The sequence below is a fragment of the Leucoraja erinacea genome, chromosome 3, assembly GCF_028641065.1.
Source record: "Leucoraja erinacea ecotype New England chromosome 3, Leri_hhj_1, whole genome shotgun sequence".
NCBI classification, from domain to species: domain Eukaryota; kingdom Metazoa; phylum Chordata; class Chondrichthyes; order Rajiformes; family Rajidae; genus Leucoraja; species Leucoraja erinaceus.
In genome coordinates, this window is record NC_073379.1 from 53,500,487 (window position 1) to 53,522,468 (window position 21,982).

Here is a 21,982-nt window from a genome sequence, read left to right on the forward strand (position 1 = left end):
TCTGAGGCTCTTTGCTGATGATGTTTGAGGACATAATGTTGCAGATGCTGGAAGCCAGAATTCAAAACGGAAAATGTGAAACAAATTCTGCTTATCCACTTTTACACTTATTTGAGAATGGGTCTTGCAATATTGCATGTACTGATCTATTAAATATTCTGGAAAACAAAACAAAATCAGATTCTTAAAATTGTTGTGTGAAATTTCAACAATTGCTTTATTTCACACGTTAATCCTGGGTGCACCTGTACCCACTGTCACCATTGCCGCATCAGATCGGCCTGGCTGAGTATGAACCTGCGGAAAGCAACTGGCCGGATGGAGTCCCTGGCTATGCCCTCAGAACCTGTGTAGACTATCTGGAGTCGTTGCTGACATCTGTAACCTCTCCCTAGTCCAATCTGAGGTTATCGCCTGCTTTAAGACAACCAATATGCTCGAGAAGGGGAAGGTTATGTGCCTTATTAACGACTGTCCAGTCTCTCTGGCGTACATTTATTATTGAAGCTGATCGTGGCTTCATAAGTTCATAAATCACAGGAGCAGAATTAGACCGTTCTGTGGTCTATTCTGCCGTTCAATCATGGCTGATCTATTTTTCCCTCTCAACCCATTCTCCTGTCTTCTCCCCATACCCTTGACACACTTACTAATCAAAAATCTGTCGATCGCTGCCTTGAAAATACCCAATAATGGCCTCCACAGCTATCTGGCAATGAATTCCACAAATTTACCATCCTCTGGCTAAATAAATTCCTCTTCATCTCCTTGCTAAAGGTGCGTCCTTTTAGACTCTCCCACTAGTGGAAACATCCTTGCTGTGTCCACTCTATCCAGGCCTTTCACTATTCGGTACGTTTCAATGAGGTGCCCCTCGCCCTTCTAAACTCCGAGTATAGGGCCAGTGCTCACAAACGCTCATCATATGTTAAACTGAATAATTCTCATAAACTTCTGGATCCTCTCCGATGCAAGCACATCCTTCCTCAGATATGAATAACTGCTGACAATACTCCAAATGGGGTCTGACGAGTGCCTTATAAAGTCTCAGTATTACATCCCTGTTTTTATACTCCAGTCCTCCCAAAATAAATGATAACATTGCATTTGTCTTCCTATCGATTCAACTTGCAAATTAACCTTTAGGTAATCCTGCACTAGCACCCCAAGTCCCTTTGCACCTCCAATATCTGCGGCCTCTCCACATTTAGGAAATGGTCAACACCTATATTCCTACTACCAAAATACATAATTCCATTCTTTGAAACGCTGTATTCCATCTGCTGCTTCTTAGCCCACTCTCCCAAATTGTCCAAGTCCTCTTTGCTTTCTCTACACTACCTGCCCCTCCACCTATTTTCATATAATCTGCAAACTTGGCCATGAAGCCTTCAATTCCCTCATCCTCATTGATGTACAACATGGAGTAGTGGCCCCAGCACCGACCCCTTATGGAAACACTGCTAGTCACTAGCGCACAACCAGAAAAAAACCACCTTTATTCCCATTCTCCATATCTCTGCACTCATCCTTGGAAAATCTAGACATCAGACACCTACATCAGATGTCCTTCTCCTTTTTATACAATTTATAGGCTGATGTTTTATATTTTTGATTTATTGCATCTATCTTTGCTTCTACCATCTATTGTTTAGTCATCTCTTCAATGATTTTGCACCTGATCCCAACCTGAAGAGGTGTATGTTGGTCTTTCATATCTGCAGATCTAATTTATGTTTCTTCAGAAAGCTGCTTATGTTTATTTACAAATCTCTAGTATCCGCAGTCTTGTGGCAAATGGTACTGCTGAATTATTAACTGTTGGTCAGCATAGTTTTATTTTCCTGTGGGTAAATTTGGTAATTCCCTTTAGAGTGGCAGGCCACTGCCAAAGAGACGGTGGGTTTGTGAAGTTGTGCATGAAGTAAACTATATTGTTTTGAAAATGAAATTATTTTAACATTCAGATTTTTTTCTCTTTTTTTCCAGTGGATTTATTTTGTTTTGTGCTCCCGTTGAGCTTTTTCTGTTTTTTTTAAAGCAATGCAATTGGCCCTCTGGTTGCTCTTTGGCTGATCTACCAAGAAGGAGGTGTGGTGCAGAATGCCTCCACGCCGATCTGGTTGCTGCTATATGGTGGCGTGGGCATCTGTACTGGTCTCTGGGTCTGGGGTAGGCGAGTCATTCAGACCCTGGGCAAAGATCTCACTCCCATCACCCCATCTAGGTGAGTATGACATCTAGATCACTTGCACATGTCATATTTAATTCTGCAGTAAGATTGTTGTGTGAAGGGACCCTGTGTTTTTCCTTTCCAAGGACCTCCAATGTATTTGTGCCCTTTTAAAATTGAACACAATTGTTTTTTTTGTTGCCCTACCTTTCCATTCTTCCATCCCACTCTGCATCAACTCCACCACTTGAGCTCCAAAGACAGTGGTCAATAGACAATAGGTGCAGGAGTAGGCCATTTGGCCCTTTGAGCCAGCACCGCCATTCAATAGAATTTCAATAGAAGGTCAAAATAGAATTTTGGCCAAATTTATGGCTTGCTCACTCTGAGAAACCCATCCCCCAGTGTGTAGCGATCATGATTCACATTCATAAATGTGGCACAGGCTGGAAACATCTGGTGTTAACTGCCACGTAAAAGCATCTTGAACATTTTCTACCTTTCACTATGCATTTAATAGCCTCCATCACCTCCATCCCACCTATTCTTCCTCGTGGTTTACAGCAGGTCCTGAAGCTGGCCCTTTGCCACATTATTGGTAGCTGGGGAACAGTAGCAAATTCCCACATATGCCCACATTTCTAGAATAATAAATATAACAATTACCAAGCACCCAGTTTTAATTTCTTAAAATTGTGGTTATTAATGTACTGTTTCCTTAAAATATTTGGCATTGTGCTATATTATTGATTTCTTTTTTCCTTTTGTTCCTACATCTGCTTCATTCAGTGTAGAGTTTTTCTTAATGTTCAGTAATGAATATAACTATCCTGTGTGTAAGAAAGAACTGTAGATGTTGGTAAAGTCGAAGGTAGACACAAAATGCTGGAGTAACTCAGCCGGTGAGGCCGCATCTATGGAGAGAAGAAATGGGCGACGTTTCGGGTCCCCTCTGATATCTGGGGAGGGGGCGGGACAAAGGTAGAATGTAGGTGGAGACAGTAAGACTAGTGGGAGAATTGGGATGGGGAAGGAGAGAGAAAGCAAGGGCTATTTGAAGTTCGAGAAGTCAATGTTCATACCGTTGGGGTGTAAACTACCCAAGTGAAATATGAGGTTCTGTTCCTCCAATTAGCACTGGGCCTCACTCTGACAATGGAGGAGACCCAGGACAGAAAGGTCAAATTGGAATGGGAGGGGGAGTTGAAGTGAAAGACCTAAACATTCTTTCCAGGTGAGGCAGAGGTTCACTTGCACTTCCTCCAACCTCATGTACTGTATCCAATGTTCCAGGTGTCAACTTATGTACGCTGGCAAGACCAAGCGCAGGCTTGGCGATCGCTTTGCTGAACACCTCCGCTCAGTCTGCCTAAATCTATCTGATCTCCTGGTGGCCCAGCACCTCAACTCCCCCTCCCATTTCCAATCTGACCTTTCTGTTCTTGGCTTCCTCCATTGTCAGAGCAAATTGAAGGAACAGCGCATCATATTGGGTAGTTTATACCCCAGCGGAATGAACATTGATTTCTCTAACTTAAGATAACTGTCGCTTTCTCTCTCCTTCCCCTTCCCAGTTCTCCCATTAGTCTTACTGTCTCCGCCTATATTCTATCTTTGTCCCGCCCCCTCCCCTGACATCAGTCTGAAGAAGGGTCTCAACCCAAAACGTCGCCCATTCCTTCTCTCCATAGATGGTGCCTCAGCCGCTGAGTTACTCCAGCATTTTGTGTCTACCCATAACTATCCTGTGTCCATTTTATACTGCCTTGCTTGTTAATCTGAGCTTGCCATTATTTGGATAACCAGCCATTGTGGCTGAGCATGCTATTCAAACAGACCAACTATGTATTCATGAACATGGAGAACCATTGTTTGTGTTGGCTTGTTGATAATCAATTCAATCACAACAATTGCTTGTGTTTCTGTTTTCATCCCCTGCACCCACTGATCTGTTAACTGAAGAAACAGGAAAGGATTTATTCTTCCTGCTACAGCCAAGCATCTTGGAAGTGGCAGAGTTTTTTAAATTTTCCCACGCATGTATCACCACATTTGAATATTTGTCATTTCTTTACATTTGGCTTGCCAAAGTTAAATCTTTTCTTGCATATGTTCATGATTGATCTCCATTACTTGAGGATACACATCATACTACGGAATGCTGGAAGATATTGGAAGCACTACATAGACATTGTTCACCAACTGCACCAATATCAGTTAGCCCAATGATTATGAATTATGTGGACTGAGGGTAGGGGTGTTTGGGGAGAAGATGATCGTGTTAGTCACATTGAGACTCGTGTATATTATTTGTTTGGTGCCAAGTTTATGTTCATGCTGCTTGTCCACAGTTAAATGCAATTTACTGCAATTGCCTGAGCAAGTTTATGCATGCAGTGAACACTTCTAGTAAAATTGCTGGTAATAATGTGAACGCATTATGCCATGAACATTGATGTAATTACTTCAGTTTAAATCATTTTTTAAAATTACACACGGCTGCTGGATATTTCAAATGGTTGCCCTGGATGTTCACCTAAACCTGTGGTAAGACTCTTGCTTGCTGCCTGAGGCTTCATAGTAAAGATCTGGAGACTCGCTGGTACAACAAATGACTGTGAAGTATTGTTTTGTGCTTCCTGCAGCGGGTTCACTATTGAGTTGGCTTCGGCGTTCACAGTTGTGGTTGCTTCCAATGTTGGACTTCCTATCAGTACCACACACTGCAAGGTATGCGTATGCCCTGTGACTGCATCTTGAGCAGTTCACTGCACTACACTCTGAGGCTTGCTCGCATCAGTTCCTGGTGGCATGATTCATCTTGAAGTGGGCAGATAGAGAGGCAAACTAACTACCTTTCTATATTCTGTCTTGTGCAAGGCCTGGTTACAAAGAACATACTTAATGCCAAACAAGATCTGGAAAATCTTAAAGGAATAGTTGTCTATTTTGCAGTTCTTTAAGAATGAACAAAGTAATCCTACTTGATTATTTGCTGCCTTTTAAATAACGAAGTAACATTAAGATAGTGCCTTTCGTAACTTTGGGATGTCCCCAAAGTTCTTTACAGCAGCAAAGGTCTTCTCAACCAGTTGGTAGAAGGAATTATTGATCAGATTGTGGAGAGTAAGGTGCAACAAACTACAAGCTGAACATGACCAAGCAACTATTTGGATGATTGTTATTCCTCTAATATAAAACAAATCATAACGCAGACAGCGTTCTGATCAGAATTGAATATTTTTTCCCTAAAAACTTCCAACTCTTATGTCTGTGCAAAATGTTATCCTGCACACAAATTGCACAAGGGGACAAAGATTTCACTGTACCTTACTTGGTTAACTGACAATAATCGCAAACTTGAACTTGAAGATCTTTGGGTACAGATGAATTGCCCCAAAATGCTTTTTTTTTTTAACCCTGAATGGCCTTAAATTGTAGATAATCTGATGGTAGCAATGCTGTTTTAGCCCAATGATCTTTTCATGCCATTATGGACTGATTAGCAGCAATTCCTTGGAGCTGGGTTGGTGCCTAATGGAACCTCGCACCACTTGCACTTTGTTCCACATTGCATGTTTGTGATGGAATGTCTTTCATGTGCTTTTCTTACTTCAAACTTATTTTCTATTTCTTCACAGTGGATTTTGCATTGAAGTAATGAGTGCGCTAACTGTACTTGTAGCCTCAAATGTGGGCATTCCAATAAGTTCCACTCATTGCAAGGTATTCGTGTGTCTTGTTAATGCAGCAACCATGTCACTACTATTTTTAGCAAAACAACTGATTGAACTAAAACCATGCTAACTGCTGCATTCTGCTGCCTTCTGTCTAGCTCACAAGGTCCTTCATTTTAAGCTAGAAGTTAATTGAAGAAAGATATTTTAAACGTTGCTTGTTTTATGTTTACAGATTTATATTATTGATCTTGAGATGCTGAATGTGAACCAGTAGAAGCAGAATTAGAGAATGAGATGATAGGTCAAGGCACACAGATAGCATTTAAATAAATCCCCTGCAATATAAGATTGTCGAATGATTATGTTCTTGTTAATTTTACTGCTGTATCTTAACTGGCAGGGCTTTGTACAACATTGTGACATCAGCTATCTGTAAAAGATAGCAGCTGATGGGATACAGAGTTTTCATAGATGTTTCACATGTTGATGAGGGTAACTTCCTTACACTATGCTGATGCCAGGAACACTGATTCTACCTATCAGAAACTTGGCAGTTGTGTATTTTGAGCAAGTTGTTAATATGCTCAGTTTGTGGGCAGTTCACAGAAAGATAATTCTGCAGAAAGGATTGTGGAGATGAAACACTTTTTCTCCAACAGTCTAGATTTTAGGTTTTGTTTTAATGTGAAGATAAACTCCATTTCTCTTTTCCCCACCAGCAAATAGTTCTACTGCATAATGACAGACTTTCGGTAGAAAACATGTAACCGAACAGTCCTTGCATGAAAGATGTTTGAAGGTCTAGCTTTGAGTATAGGAGATCATCTATGCCCTCCCCAACCACTGCTGAATTGTTCATTGAGTTTTGCAGCTTGGAAGGAAAGTGACATGGATCTGGGTCATGAGAACTTGAACCTTGGTGGCGAAGGGGGCCAGAGTAGTTAGACCCTTTGCCTGGTGGATGAAGCTAACTCGGCAAGGCCCATATCTTGTGGGTGGATTAGATAGGGAGGGAATTATTGAATTCATGACTGCATCTTGTCTGGTCTTGGAAGCCTTCATTGTATTCCCTGCAGAATCTGATGGATGTTTATCTTGCACTTGGTCTGTACAGATATGTCCTTTTAAATTATTTCTCAATGAGAGGGAGGAACCCTTCAGAGGTTAAGTGTTGTTCTGCTCTGTTTGAAATAAATGCTTCAAAATTAATTCTTCTAACTTGTCCTTCTAACTTGCTCACTCTCCAACTGTCAACTTTGTTTTTCTGTCTAATGCATTACCAAATAAATCTCTTAGGTTATTAACCAAGTTGGCTTCACTTTTGTTTATAAGAGTAGACCGATTAACGTGGAATTTTAAAGACTGGTCCTGCACGCCCAGGAGTTGAGTCTCACTGAAAGGGATGCTGAGCCAGTGAGGTGTTTTAGACTTGTTCAGTGAAGCTGCCTCTGGGGTTGCAAGATCAGATAACTGCCTTTAAAAGCTATATACTGGGGATTTTCTTTTCATTTTAAAACACATGGGTTTGATCTATCACTAGTCCTGTGCTTGAGTTTCTAGGTGCAATCTGGGTGGAGTATTTGCCTAACTGTAATGAGGGAATGGTGTCTGGGTTTTGGCTAAATTCTATTTTGACATGATTTAATCCAGTGAATATCGGTCTACACTTACTTCATTTTTCACATGTATCCCTTCCACACTCTTCTTCACTCCTATTGAATTTTGTCTGCTTTTGTTTGCCTAGGTTGGATCTGTGGTGGCCGTGGGCTGGATCCGATCACGCAAAGCTGTGGACTGGCACTTATTTCGTAATATCTTCCTGGCCTGGTTTGTGACTGTCCCAGTCTCTGGTCTCTTCAGTGCTGCTTTTATGGCACTCTTTGTATATGGAATATTGCCATATGTTTAAATTGTGTGTTTATTAAGATTTTTTTTTAACCAGCAGTGTGAGGTGTCTCCTCAATTTAGCAGTCCCAACCCCCTCCGAAAAGCTGGTTTATTCCTTTTTCTGTTTGCTGTTTAAAGAGGAAGTAAACAGCTGTAAGTTAATTTTGTATTTCCATCTTATCTGTTTTCTCAGACTGTATATTACACTACATATGCTCATTTTGATAATTTGGTAGCTGGTAATGGCAAAGCCCTATTTCATGGTGTACATGAAATGGTGCACCTGTAAATAGTGCTGCCCAAATCATGATGTTTGTTGAATGGATTGTAATACTTGGAAGATTTGCCCTCATTGATGTAAAACTGCTGTATATATTGTATTATTAATCACTGAAAACCTTTTTTGGACCTAAGAATTAAAAAACAATTCTCTGCTGTGATTTAGTAAAATTGTCCTTCTGATCTGCAATAAGGTACAAAACCCATATTCTCAATAATTAGCAGATATTTTTTACAAGGCACAGGTCTCCATGCATACTCTGCATGCTGCAAACATCATCATTAGAATGAGGAGAGATTCATTGTGATAGCTTTCATGGAAACTTAACTAAAGATTGATAGTTGTATTATATTGTAATTTCCATTGTAAATACTATCTATAAAAAGAGATTTGGTTTGTTTGTGTTTTTTTTTAATTAGTACACTTCACTCACACATGTAAGACTTCAAAACACTATTGAATGTACCAAAGATTCAAAAAATAAAGACGTGTCAGTATTTCCACTTTGGTTTATTGAGATTCCTATTTATAATTTTGGGTTCCATCTCTAATTGTTTAGAAAATCAATAACCTTTGGTTTGCCTTGTACTAGAAGGAAATGTTAGTTTCATTTTGGTTTAAAAGGAAAAGGATTCTTGTGTATCAAATAAAATATTAAACCAATATTAGGCAAATTGTCTATTATGCACTTTGTGGTGTCAAAAATGTAGTTGAATATCCAGAGTGCTATGCACAACAAGTACCGTTTATTTCCGCTGGGTTGGGTGGAGATTCTTTTGTCTGGGACATTGGTGCAAACAATCAGGAAACCTTTAGACATAAGGAACTGCCAATGCTTGAATCTTGAGCAAAACATAAGGTGTTGAAGTAGTTCAATGGGTCAGGCAGCATCTGTGGAGGGAATGGATAGGCAATATTTCTGGTTGGGACCCATCAGACCACTAAAGAAAGGTCCCGTCCAAAGCATCACCTAGCCATTTTCTTCACAGATACGGCACGACCCGCTGAGTTACTCCAACATTTTGTGATTTGCTGAAGGAACTGATTTGACTGGTTTCTGGTGAGTTTGCACCAATATTGAATCAAGCTCTCGAACCTCGACAGAATTCAGCCCATTAGATGGATCATCAAGCTCCTGGTTATGGTTGCCTTTTAGTTAAAAGTTAGCTCCAGATATTTTTGATTTTGAACCAACTTTATGAGCCTTTGTCCTTTTACTCTTTTGTATTTTTGAGAGATGAGTGATAAATGAGCTGCCAATTACTTATGTAATTCACAACTCAAATTAGTTCCTCGCTGTCTGAGGTTCAGTGCTGCATATTCTGAGGTTGCTTCTTTCAGTTGTTAAACTTTGTTTTCCTTCCTGAATGGGATTGAAAAGATGTCATGGCATTATTCAATAAAGAAGCTGGGGATTCTATCCAGAATCTTAGCTGATATTTATTTCACAATAAACATCACTAGAAAAGATTGTGCTCTTTGCTGATTATGGATTACCGTTCTTGATTATGAAGCACTTTGGGGTACCCGTGATAAAAGACAATACAAATGTAGCTACCATGCTATTACACTGACCAGTGTGTTCAAATCCCTTTCTGTCGTTAATGTCCCTTGTTGCACATTGAAATTTTTCCATTGTGGTCCAAGTTGGTGTCTTCCAGAAATCTATCTACTGTAAATGTATTATTTTTAATACTTGTACCTTTTTGTTAACAGCTGACTACTTTTCCCCCAAAAAAAAATTCATTTGTGGTAAAATTATGGGAAATATTTAAAATATAAAATCAAAAAAAAAATAAAATCTTCACTGGAAAATGTTTTTGTTTTGACTGGTTATTTACTGTAAGACAGCAACGGCCTGTATGCTAACTTTCAGCTAATTCATAGATACAGCACGGACTGTTTGGCCCACCGTGTCCGCGCAGACCAACAATCCTTACACATCAACACTATCCTACATGGACTAAGGACAATTTACATTCATACCAAACTTACAAAACAGTACATCTTTGGAGTGTGGGAGGAAACCGAAGATCTTAGAGAAAACCAACTGGGAGAGCATACAAACTGTACAGACAGCACCCATAGTCAGGATCGAAACTGGATCTCTGGCACTGTAAGGCAGCAACTCTACCGCTGCACCACTATGCTGCCACTGAAGTAGAAATCTCCATTTAATTTTCCTTTTGTTGTATGTGCATATAAAATGCATAAAAGGACTGGACAAGCTAGATGCAGGAAAAATGTTCACAATGTTGGGCGAGTCCAGAACCAGGGGCCACAGTCTTAAAATAAAGGGGAGGCCATTTAGAAACATAGAAACAATAAAAATAAGTGCAGGAGGAGGCCATTCGGCCCTTTGAGACATTCATTGTGATCATGGATGATCGTCCCCAATCAATAACCTGTGCCTGCCTTCTCCCCATATCCCTAAAGCTCTATCTAACTTTCTCTTAAATCCATCCAGTGATTTGGCCTCCACTGCCCTCTGTGGCAGGGAATTCCACAAATTCACAACTCTCTTGGGGGTGATAAGGTTTTTTTTTTTCACCTCCGTCTTAAATGGCCTTCCCTTTATTCGAAGACTCTGGCCCCTGGTTCTGGACTCGCCCAACATTGGGAACATTTTTCCTGCACCTAGCTTGTCCAGTCCTTATAAAATTTTATATGTTTCTAGAAGATCCCCCCTCGCCCTTCAAAACTCCAGTGAATACAAGCCTAGTCTTTTCAATCTTTCCTCGTATGACAGTCCTGCCAACCCAGGCATCAATTTTGTGAATCTACGTTGCACTGCCTCAATCACAAGGTTGTCCTTCCTCAAATTAGGAGACCAAAACTGTACACAGTACTCCAGATGTGGTCTTGCCAGAGCCCTATACAACTGCAGAAGAACCTCTTTACTCCTGCACTGACATCCTCTTGTTATGAAGGCCAACATTCCATTAGCTTTCTTCACTGCCTGCTGTACCTGCATGCCAACTTTCAGTGACTGGTGTACAATGACACCTAGGTCTCTCTGTATCTCCCCCTTACCTAACCTCATTGAGATAATCTGCCCCCTTGTTTATGCCGCCAAAGTGGATAACCTCACATTTATCTATGTTATACCGCATCTGCCACGCATCTACCCCCTCACTCAACCTGTCCAGGTCACCCTGCAACCTCCTAACATCCTCTTCACAGTTCACACTGCCACCCAGCTTTGTGTCATCCTCAAACTTGCTAGTGTTGCTCCTAATTCCCTCTTCCAAATCATTAATATATGTGGTAAACAGTTGCGGCCCCAACACCGAGCCTTGCGCCACTGCCTGCCATTCTGAAAAGGACTCGTTCACTACTACTCTTTGCTTCGTGTCTGCCAACCAATTTTCTATCCACGTCAACACCCTACCTCCTATACCATGTGCTCTAATTTTAGTCACCAGTCTTCTGTGCGGGACTTTATCAAAGGCTTTATGAAAGTCTAGATACACTACACCCCCTTCATCCATTTTACTTGTCACATCTCGAAAAATTCCAGAAGATTAGTCGAGCATGATTTTCCTTTCATAAATCCTTACCGACTTGGACTAATCCTTTTACTGCTATCCAAATGCCCCATTATTACCTCTTTAATAATTATCTCCAGCATCTTTCCCACCACCGAAGTCAGGCTAACTGGTCTGTAATTCCCCGTTTTCTCTCTCGCTCCTTTCTTGAAAAGTGGGATAACATTAGCTATCCTCCAATCCACAGGAACTGATCCTGAATCTATTGAACATTGGAGAATGATCACCAATGCGTCCACCATTTCTCGAGCCACCTCCCCGAGGACCCTGGGATGCAGACCATCAGGTCCAGGGGAATTATCATCCTTCAGTTCCATTAGCCTACCCAATATTATTTCTTGCGTAATGAAAAATTCTTTCAGTTTCTCTACCCCCTTAGATCCTCTGTCCTCCAGTACTTCTGGGAGATTGTTTGTGTCTTCCTTAGTGAAGACCGATCCGAAGTACCTGTTCAATTCTTCTGCCATTTCCTTGTTCCCCATAATAATAGTAAGATTAAACGAGAATTTACCAGTTTGAAGTTTGATCTTTATTTTATGAGGAGGAACGTTGAGGGAATACGTGAAAGAAGCCCGCTACGACGCATGCGTGTCATCCTTCAAAGCAGCGGTGTGAGGTCACAGATACACTATAATGACCTAAAATAATAAGATTATTAAAGAGATACCAGTTTAAGATATGACCATTCGAGGGTGGGAGCGGAGGGCACGTATTCCCTCAACGTTCCTCCTCATAAAATAAAGATCAAACTTCAAACTGGTAAGTTCTCGTTTAATCTTACTATTTTACTTCGGAGTCACGTGAGTGACTACGTGAAAGATTTCAAAGCTCTGTGACCTCATGCCGTGGAAAACAAGTCCATGCTTCACAACTGCCTTGGTAGTTAGGGAGAAATTGTTAATTATATTAAAAACCATTCATACCAATTATTTAATGGAAATGATAAATAATATCTAATTAATTCAAATTATAACCCTGTATTCTTCAGGGATAAATTATCATACAGAACTTCAAAAGTTCCCCGAAAACGTTCCCATACTGCTAACTGGTTTGTTATAACATTTCTGAAACGTTTTCTCTGACAACCATCCTGCGATCCTGAGGATTTGGTCCATGGATACATGAAGGCGTTTTGCTGCGGATGTAGCTGCAGCCCTGGTGGAGTGATATTTAAATATGTTATTGTCCACTCCCGCCTATCTTAACCCATATTTCAGCCACCACGAAATGGTCTGAGTTACACTCTATGGTACAGTTTCTTATAGCTGATTAAAACGCCATTTCCTTGCCTCTGATAGCCTTTGTACTTTCACTGTATAACAAAACGTGCTTCACTATACAGAGGCGTTTGTCCTCCGGGTAGGCCATCAATTCTATGACCTGGTCCGCTGATCCTGGCCTATTTTGTTTAATAATACGGTCCTGGATCACAAACCCCAAACTTCCTGCCGCCATAGTGAGCCATCCAGTCTTACTTTTTGCAATAACTGGACCTTATGCGCTGTGACTAGCGCCATCAGCATTACCATTTCTTCGTTAGTTTATCCAGATTTAATGCTGTAGCCGGCGACCAATTCCTTAGCAAGGTCAAGACCACACTTACATCCCAGATATAGTAGTATCTTATTTTGGTGGCTTGGTGTTAACATTGCCTCTTAAAATTTTAACTACCAGAGGATGTGGTCCCACAGACTGTCTTACTGTTCCTTGCCACCAATAACTTGACAATGCACTTCTGGCACTATTCACAGTGCTGTAACTCAGTCGTCCATAGTGCAGGCTGGTGAAAACTCTAGCACCGCCGGAACATCCTTATTTCTGTGGTCCAGAAGGTTATTATGGCAGTAATTAGTCCATTTTTAATATGACCTAAATACTGTATTTGTGTAGACCTTCTTTGTGCTGCTGTGATCATGTCCACAGTTCTTTTGATAGCTCCATGTCCCGTAGCGGTCTTTTAGAGTCTACAACCTACTAAATCAATATTTTCTATGACATGGATAGCTATCCTGAGTTACTGGATGCACCAGTAACCTAGGACTATGTCTTACAGTTATACATAGTTCCAGCACCATGTCCTGTACCCCAGAAAACAATAGTTGGGTAAGCCAATCGAGTACGTCGACATCCCAGATGCCGATTCCTGTTGAATTCCCTTAGGCCCCAATTGATAAAGTAGGGAAGGAGGAAATACATAAATGAAATCTTTCCCCCCCCCTAGTGCAGTGAAACAGCATCTGTAGCTTCTGCCTCAGGATCTGTTACCAATGATACATACCTCGGTAACTGGTGATTTCTCTGAATTAGTATCCCTGGTCGATACGTAGCCGATAACCAAATATTCCTTTGGACACACCATTGCCAAATTGAATTTGCCAATTCATCACAAGATGTTGATATATTTCCACCCATATGACTTATATATGCCAGCACCGAGGTATTATGTATCTACCATCTAACATGCTGCAGTTTCATTCCTGAGTAATAAGATTTTAGACCATGAAATGCACTTAACATTTCTAAGTACTTATACCCTTAGTGTTAGCGTAGGTTAACAGTAGGTTAGCTTCTTGTATATTCCATCTCCCCCATAGCTCGAGATGGTATCAGTTGTACCTTAACCAATTGCACTGGCATCTATTTGTAATAGCACAGACAGGTTTTGAATAACTATTGGGTTGGAGCAATACTTAACATTGTGTTCCCAACATTGTAATTCTTTTATAGCTTCTATTGTTAGCTCCATTGGCCAAAATAAATGGCCTCTATAATTTTGAGCCCAATGAACTCTGTCGCTTTCCCTATAAGTAAAGTCATTAACATATTAAATGTGTTAATGGTGTCAATTTTGACTTAAGTGGATGGACAATGAATCCCAGCTGTTCAAACAATTGTTTAGTGGCAATCACTGCCTAACATGCCAATTCATAAGTTATTCCCACAATAAGTATATCATCCAACTATGCCATTACTCTATGATTTTGGTGTTGCAGCAATTCCAAAGCTGGTTTAAATTTTTTTCTCCTGTTGGATATTGAATAGTAAGCATCTTAAAGATTAATACTTGCCATAAAGTAGCCTGCTGAAACTAACTCTTTAGCAATGCTAAAAATATCCATTTTTAAAATGAATATATTGCACAACATTGTGAAGCGTTGATAAGCCATAATAATACGGCAACCCCCATCTTTCTTATTTGTAATAAACATGTTTGAGACAAAATCCTATTGTTCAGGTTTGGTTTATTCCATTACCCTTTTAGTAAGCATATATATCTGCCCGGTTTATGTTGTACTGGAGGGTTTTGTTTGTGTAGAAACTCTATCAGATATCCCTTAATACTGGTAAGGATATATCTGTCCATAGATATATTACACCATGCTTCCACATGAAGTTGCAATGTCCCTCCAACTTCCATGCTCCCTATTAATGCTGGAGCCCCAGATTCACCTACCTCCATGGTTATCGGTGGTAACCAAGTTATTTTCTTGGTTTCATTCGTGGTTGTGGAGGGCCTAAAGGTTAAGGTTAGGGTAGATGCTGACGTAGAGGCTTTTGCATCTTCCACAGTGGTCGTCCCGGGCCAAACCCTAAACAGGACGCTGCTGCTGGGTACCTCTGCCCAATTCTTTGTAGTATAATTACCAAAAACTACCTCTCTTAGGATGCACATAAGGTTAATGTCTTCCCCAGATATCCTTTGGATGCTCTAATCAGCCCCAAAATCGAGCCTCCTCATCCAATTCTTTAACCTGTTTGGACAGGTCTCCCCCAAATAATAGGGTCTATAGCCGTTTGCTTACATAGTATAGCGAACTTAGGGTCTAGAGCTGGCTGAATGGCCCTCTTTCTAATATATTTAGTTCAAACTGCACATTGCAAAAATAGTGCAAAAGCATCCTTGTGGTCACTAATTATGTCCACCTTTTCTACCATGCGGGCCAAAGTTGTTATGCCCGCCATGAGACCTTTCAGAGTATTTTGGATTTTAATATCCCGACTACTAACGGCCTCCCAACATGTCTGCAAGTGCACCTGTAACACTGGCTACATTAAGAGCACCACAATTTCCCGGGGTATAAATGCCTTGCCAACACTTCAGCAAAAGTATTAGCTTGAAGTTGATGGGTGGACATATATTCAATACTCACAGCCATCCTTCTCGAGATCATTCTCAATGTGTTCCTGCTGGCAGTACTGGCTCATCATGTTCAGCAGGTTGTTTTATCCCACCCTTCAATAGGGGGGGAATAGGGGAAGGTGGCTCCATCACCTGCTCAGATTTTACCCCGTCAGACCTTCCATACCCTCCTCAGAGGCGTCTGATATTTCATGCAGCCCTTATGGGAAACTGCTGTGGGACTTATATTTTTTGCCCACTGTGGCTATCCTCCAATCCCGGAGCCTGCCACTGTGGAGAAATTTACTCCAGCCACCGCTCCAGCCGACTTACATGCTCTCGGGCACTAGTCGTCGCGGGTGCTTTAATATATGGGACCGCTCCTGCCGACCTTGGTGCTCTCGGGCACTAGTCGCACGCGGTATATCCCGCAGCCGGTCCCCATGCCTACGGGCACTGGTCGCTCCCCATGGTCCCGGTACTCACGGGCAGGGTCTACCCCTTTAGGGTGAAGTTTGGCACTTGCTCCCTTATGGGAGATGCTGGTGGCGCACTTCATTCATTGCTGACATCTGCTGAAGGTCTGCTGTTCAGCAAAACAGCAGCGATTGGCTCTGCCCTTGTGTGGCAGCACTTCAGTTCTATACTGACATCAGCTCCTTAGCTGGCTGCCTGCTGTTCAGCAACACAGCAGCAACGTCTGTGGCTCTGCCCTGACGTCCTTAGCTGGCTGCCTGCTGCTCTTCAGAATACGGCAGCAAACGGCTGTAAAGAAACAAAGGTAAGGGAACTTTGTTCTTACCTGTACTGGTTCTCAGCCTGCCGTTTGGGAGGAACGTCCTTCCTCCCGCAGCCCCACGGACCCCGTAGCGTAGGTCCTTGGGCTGCTGTCCCAGATGTCGGCTGACGGCTACAGGAGTAGTCCTGCTCTCTTCCGGGTCCTGCAGCCGCTTCAATCGGCTCCGGAGCCGCTAGCGACTGCATCCAACATAGACTCACCTGAGTCTGGACACCCCCGGGACGTGTTGCTTCGCTTCCCGCCCGGCAGCAGTCAATCTTGCCGGTGCGGGGAGCGACGTCGGGCACAGCTGTTTCCTCTCCAAGAGGATTCGCGTGCCGTCGGCTGCTGCTGGCTGCCCGCTGTCTCCGCGGTTCTCCCCTCCAGCTTCCCGCAGCTTCTTGCAGTCCTACCTGCAAGGTAAGTGGGAAAAATTTTGCAGTCTCTTACCTGCTTCTTTCCACTTACGTCTAGGGAGACGTCGTCTCCCACGTCTGACTCGTTCAATGCGTGTATGCGATATGACACGCATGCGTCGTAGCGGGCTTCTTTCACGTAGTCACTCACGTGACTCCGAAGTAAAATTTCACCCGTGTCTGCCTTCAAGGGACCCACATTTGACTTTGCTATTCTTTTTTCCCTTAACATATCTAAATAAGCTTTTACTGTCCTTCTTTATATTCCTGGCCAGCTTCCCTTCGTACTTCATCTTTTCAGCCCGTTTTGTTTCCTTCTGTTGTCCTACATTTAAGACAGGTGAGAAAAAAACCTTTATTACCCAGAGAGTTGTGAATTTGTGGAATTCCCTGCCACAGAGGGCAGTGGAGGCAAAATCACTGGATGGATTTAAGAAAGTTAGATAGAGCTCTAGGGGCTAGTGTAATCAAGGGATATGCAGAGGCACGGGTTATTGATTGGGGACGATCAGCCATGATCACAATGAAAGGCGTGCTGGTTCGAAGGGCCGAATGGCCTCATCCTGCTATTTTCTATGTTTCTATGTTAGAACCACATTTGTAACACCCAATTATATCTATACCATTAATACAAAGCAGGATCAATTTGTCCTTTTTAAGGAATCTACATAAGCCCATCATGATGTATTTTGTGACAGACTTTTATCTATATATCTATATTATACTAAAATGCTTCCCTTTGTTCGTGTGTGTGTGTGAATGTGGGCCAAGGTTGTGTCAGCATTGTCATTCTTAATTCCTATCTTCCAAACGCTAGGCCACAGCCTTCCCATTTTCACACATGCTACTCACATTTTTTCCACGGACGGGATAAATATTTTCCCATCTCATTTCAACCTATATTTCGCAAGTTACTAGCCTTTTAAAAACGGCTTCAAAATATTAAAGTTTTGCAAGCTCATTTTGAAGGAAAAAATTCCGATTGTCACAATCGACTCGCAAGTCAGGACAGTACACTCCGCGCGGGCGGGAGGGGGACCTGAGCACTCTGACCCGCTCAGCCCAGCTGGGATCCCTCTCCCTCTCCCTCTCCATCTCTACCCGCCTCCCTCTCGGCGCACCTCCCTCTCTACCCACTCCCTCTCTACCCCCCCTACGAGGGGCAGTACAACACTCTAACCCACTGGGACCAGTTTGACCCCGCACGCTCAGCTCTGCTGGGACCCGCTCGGCTTGGACCCGCTAAGACCAGCTCCATCGGTTCCGCTCGAAGAGGTGAGTGGGGGAGAGGAAATAATCCTGGGGAGTTGAGCAGAGAGAGAGAGGAGGGAGTAGGGAGAGTTGTTCAAATGTCTACACTCCCTTGCATACCCCCTCCTCTACCTTCCCTCCCCCTCTCCACCCCTTCCATCTCTATCCCCTCCCTCTCTATCCCCTCCCTCCCCTGACTACCTACTTCTCTGCCACTGTCCCCCCCCCTCTAGCCGTGCCTGTGCCTGTGCAGTTGGGGGCTATGCGTGAGTGGATAGGGCGGGGAATGAATGAAAGCGTTGCTTGAAATGAAAGAAATCAACGTTCAAATCCTGGGTTGTAAGCTGCCCAAGAGAAATCAAAGGTGCTGTTCCTCCAATTTGCATTTGGCCTCACACTGACAGTGGAGCAGGCCTGGGATAAAAAGGTCAGTTTTGGAATGGGAAGGGGAGTTAATTAATTGACCTGCTCCATTATAATGCATTTGACATCAACACTACATTTGTAAAGGCCCCAGAACCTGACTGCTGTTAGACAAAACTCCCTGGTTTAATATACTTGGATGAACTGTCTGCATGTCATGATTATAAAACAATGGAAAATCAGTTTGAAGAGAACTATGGACCAGGTTCCAGAATGTGAATGGCAGCAAGCAGATGTGGAACTGATCTCTTATACTACAAACCTCGCAGCACCATCCACCTTTGACGCTGAGGATTCCAAGTGACCCATTGTCACTGTGCCAAAGCCACTAATTTACTAAAAACATTTCAACATTCCAAATTGGAATTGTCAGATTTACTCCACAGGTCAATGTTCCTGGTCAGTAAACTATGTGCTTGATAGTGCAGGGAACTAGAGAGAGAGGTGTTCAAATCCCTCTAAGGAATATGTGGGATTTAAATCTACCCAACTAAATAAATCGGAAAAAAGGGTCTTGATCTAAAATGTCACTTATCCACATCTGCTGGGAATGTTACTTGGGGAGTGGATACAGCTGATGTGTGAACATCTTGAAAACAGCACATAATGTGAAATTCTGTAAGTGACAAGTGCGATTGTAATCTGGGTAAACAAATTATGCAAAATTTAACATCATGTCAAGAGTGTTTAATTGTCAGATGTGCTGATAACAGAATAATTACATTCTTAAAACGCTGACCTGAGTTACTCCACAGACTGCTGGAGTAACTCGGGTCAGATAGCATCTCTGGAGAACATAGATAGGTGATGTCTCGGGTCGCCATACATGCATTTTACAAGCACATACATGCAATAATACATAGATAATATATAATAATCAAATATACAACTAGGTAACCATGATGGTGCAAAAATTGAAGTCTGTATTGCATTAAAAAACCCAGAAATAAAAACAATTTGATTGTAGTTAATTTTCCGCTGTGAAGTATTTGTATAATTTAGAGAAATACTAATGCTATTTCCCTTTGGGGGCCTGACTTTGCTGGCAAGAGTAACTTGTATTTCTCAACCTTATTTGCTCTGGTTTTACATGACTATATGGTTTGCTCGCTAACTTTAGAACACAGTTACGAGTCAACAACAAAGAAATGGGACCAGAATCACAAAATGATTAGGCGAAGTTAGGATGACAGGTTTACTATTAATTTGTTAGTTTATGTAACAGTTTATGTTTCATGGTCATTTGTATCTATACAATCTTAACTCCTAAGATATAAAATAAAGTGAATTTAAATTCGGGGGGTGCTAAAGTGGGATTCAACTTCACTATTATTAGCCAAGGACCTGGATTATATATCAGTTGGGTAGAGAAGGAAACTGGATACTGTGCTCTTGGATTTCAGGAACAAGCATTTGAAACTAAATACATATTCCCTGGTTATGGATTTGTGGGGCTCAGCTGATAATACTTTATGCTCAATAAATTTGTCAAAGCCATTGTTTTGGAAGTTTACTGGAGTTTCAAAATTATATCATTCCTGAACTTTGTAATGCACAGGCCAACATACTTTTGAAACAAAATATCGGTTTTTAAATTACTGAAAGCAAGTTGAACTCAAGAGACCAGTCCTTCAACAGAGACCCAATCAGTTCCCCTCGACTAACATTCGTCTCCGTCTGGTAGAACATCTCCTCCCCTCAACTTATCTTTTGACTTCTCTCAAAAGGTGTAGGCACAGAGAGTTGCATGTACCCCAGCCACGCCTGCCTTTTTGTTCATTACTTTGAACAGTCCTTCCAAACTTACACTGACATAATCTTTCAACTCTTACTTTGCTACATCTACAACCATATTAGGGCTGCCTCCTGCATCCTTGCAGATCTCATTGATTTCATCAACTTTTTCAACTAACAACCATGCCTTCAAATTCATTTGGACTTTCTCTGACGCCTCATTCCCCTTTCTTGATCTCTCTGTCTCCAGCACCAGGGACAGACTATCGACTGACATGTACTATAAATACTCTGACTCCCACAATTATTTTAACTACAACTCCTCCCACCCTGCCTCTTGCAAGGATGTGATCCCTACTCTTACTTTTTTCCTCCCCACATCTGCTCCCAAGATGGGACATTCCACATCTGAGATGTCCTTTTTCTCTTGTAAACGCATTTTCCCCGTGCTGTTGTGGATGGATACATCCACATGTCTCTTCTGTGGCCTGCTGTTGTGCTCTTGCATCCGCTCCCTTAAAATGGAGCAAGGATAGAGTTCCCCTGGTCCTTATCTTTCACTGCACCAGCCTCCGCATCCAACATATCATTCTTCAACATTTCCACTACCTGCAATGTGATCCCACCACCAGTCACATCTTCCCATCCCCACCCCTTTCGCTTTTCATAGCGACTGCCCCCTCTGCAATTCCTTGGTTTGCTCATCGCTTTCTACCCAAACCACCCTCTCCCCAGGTACATTCCCCTGCAATCACCAGATGTAACACATATCCCTAAACTTCCACCCTCACCTCCATCCAGGGACCCCAACATGCACCTCCTCTAACCTCATCTACTGCATTTGGTGCTCCCAAAGTGGCCTTTACATCGGCAAGAACATGCGCAGACTAGGTGACCATTTCGCCGAACACTTACACTCAGGCCACCAAGGCCTACTGGATCTCTTGGTTGCTAACCATTTAAACTGCACTTTCCATTTCTATACTGACATAACTGTCCTGGGCCTCCTTGATTGCCAGAGTGAGACCACATGCAAACTGGAACAACAGCACCTTATATTCCACTTGGGTAGCTTACACCCCAACAGTATGAACATTGAATTCTCTAATTTAAATATCTAATCTACAAACACCCCTCACCCTTACCCTGTCCTCTTCCATCTATATCCCCCCCTCTGGCTTTACATTTTTTTCCCTCTTTATTTGACTCTTTGTTGTCTCTGTCGCTTTTTGGTCTCCTTTTGTCTCTTCGTCTCTAGCTTTTATCCACCCATCTATCAATCAATCAATCAATCACCCTCGCCTGTAGCCATCTATCACTTTCCCGGTTTTGTCCCATCCTCACCTGTCTCCCGGCTTTGTCCCATACCCACCCCTCTTTCAGTTCTCTGTGCAAAAAATCTTCTGACATTCTCGGAGGCTACACGTACATTCATTTGCATTGTATTTGGTAGCGTTCACAGAAATATCATCATACCCGGCACCCACGCTATTCATGTGGTCCCCTGGGGTGATAGCTCTTCCCTCATTTGAGTGGCGTCTCCACTACACCTGACCCCCAATGTCCAGTAGCGGAAGAACCGTAGACTGGTCCGCCCCCACAGAGCCGTGGTGTTGGCAGCACCAAGCTTCAGTTCGATCAAACTGTGATGCCAGAGCTGATCTCGGGCTGTTATTGCAGTAATGTCTGCTC

General features: G+C 42.3%; 1 protein-coding gene across 7 annotated transcripts in view; it reads left to right on the plus strand.

Annotated features, from left to right (window-relative positions):
• slc20a2 (solute carrier family 20 member 2) overlaps nucleotides 1–8,517 on the plus strand; it is an 86,574-nt gene extending 78,057 nt beyond the window's left edge. For 4 of the 7 annotated variants that reach the window (XM_055632692.1, XM_055632693.1, XM_055632690.1 and 1 more), the window contains 3 exons: nucleotides 2,042–2,227; nucleotides 4,819–4,903; nucleotides 7,598–8,517. In XM_055632692.1, coding sequence (XP_055488667.1) covers nucleotides 2,042–2,227; nucleotides 4,819–4,903; nucleotides 7,598–7,762 — 436 coding nt within the window. In that variant the 3' untranslated portion in view covers nucleotides 7,763–8,517. Of the gene's footprint in view, nucleotides 1–1,989; nucleotides 2,228–4,818; nucleotides 4,907–5,814; nucleotides 5,900–7,597 lie in introns of those variants that run through there. The other 3 variants (XM_055632694.1, XR_008723199.1, XR_008723198.1) reach the window with 3 other exon arrangements.
• The last annotated feature ends 13,465 nt before the right edge of the window (nucleotides 8,518–21,982 follow it).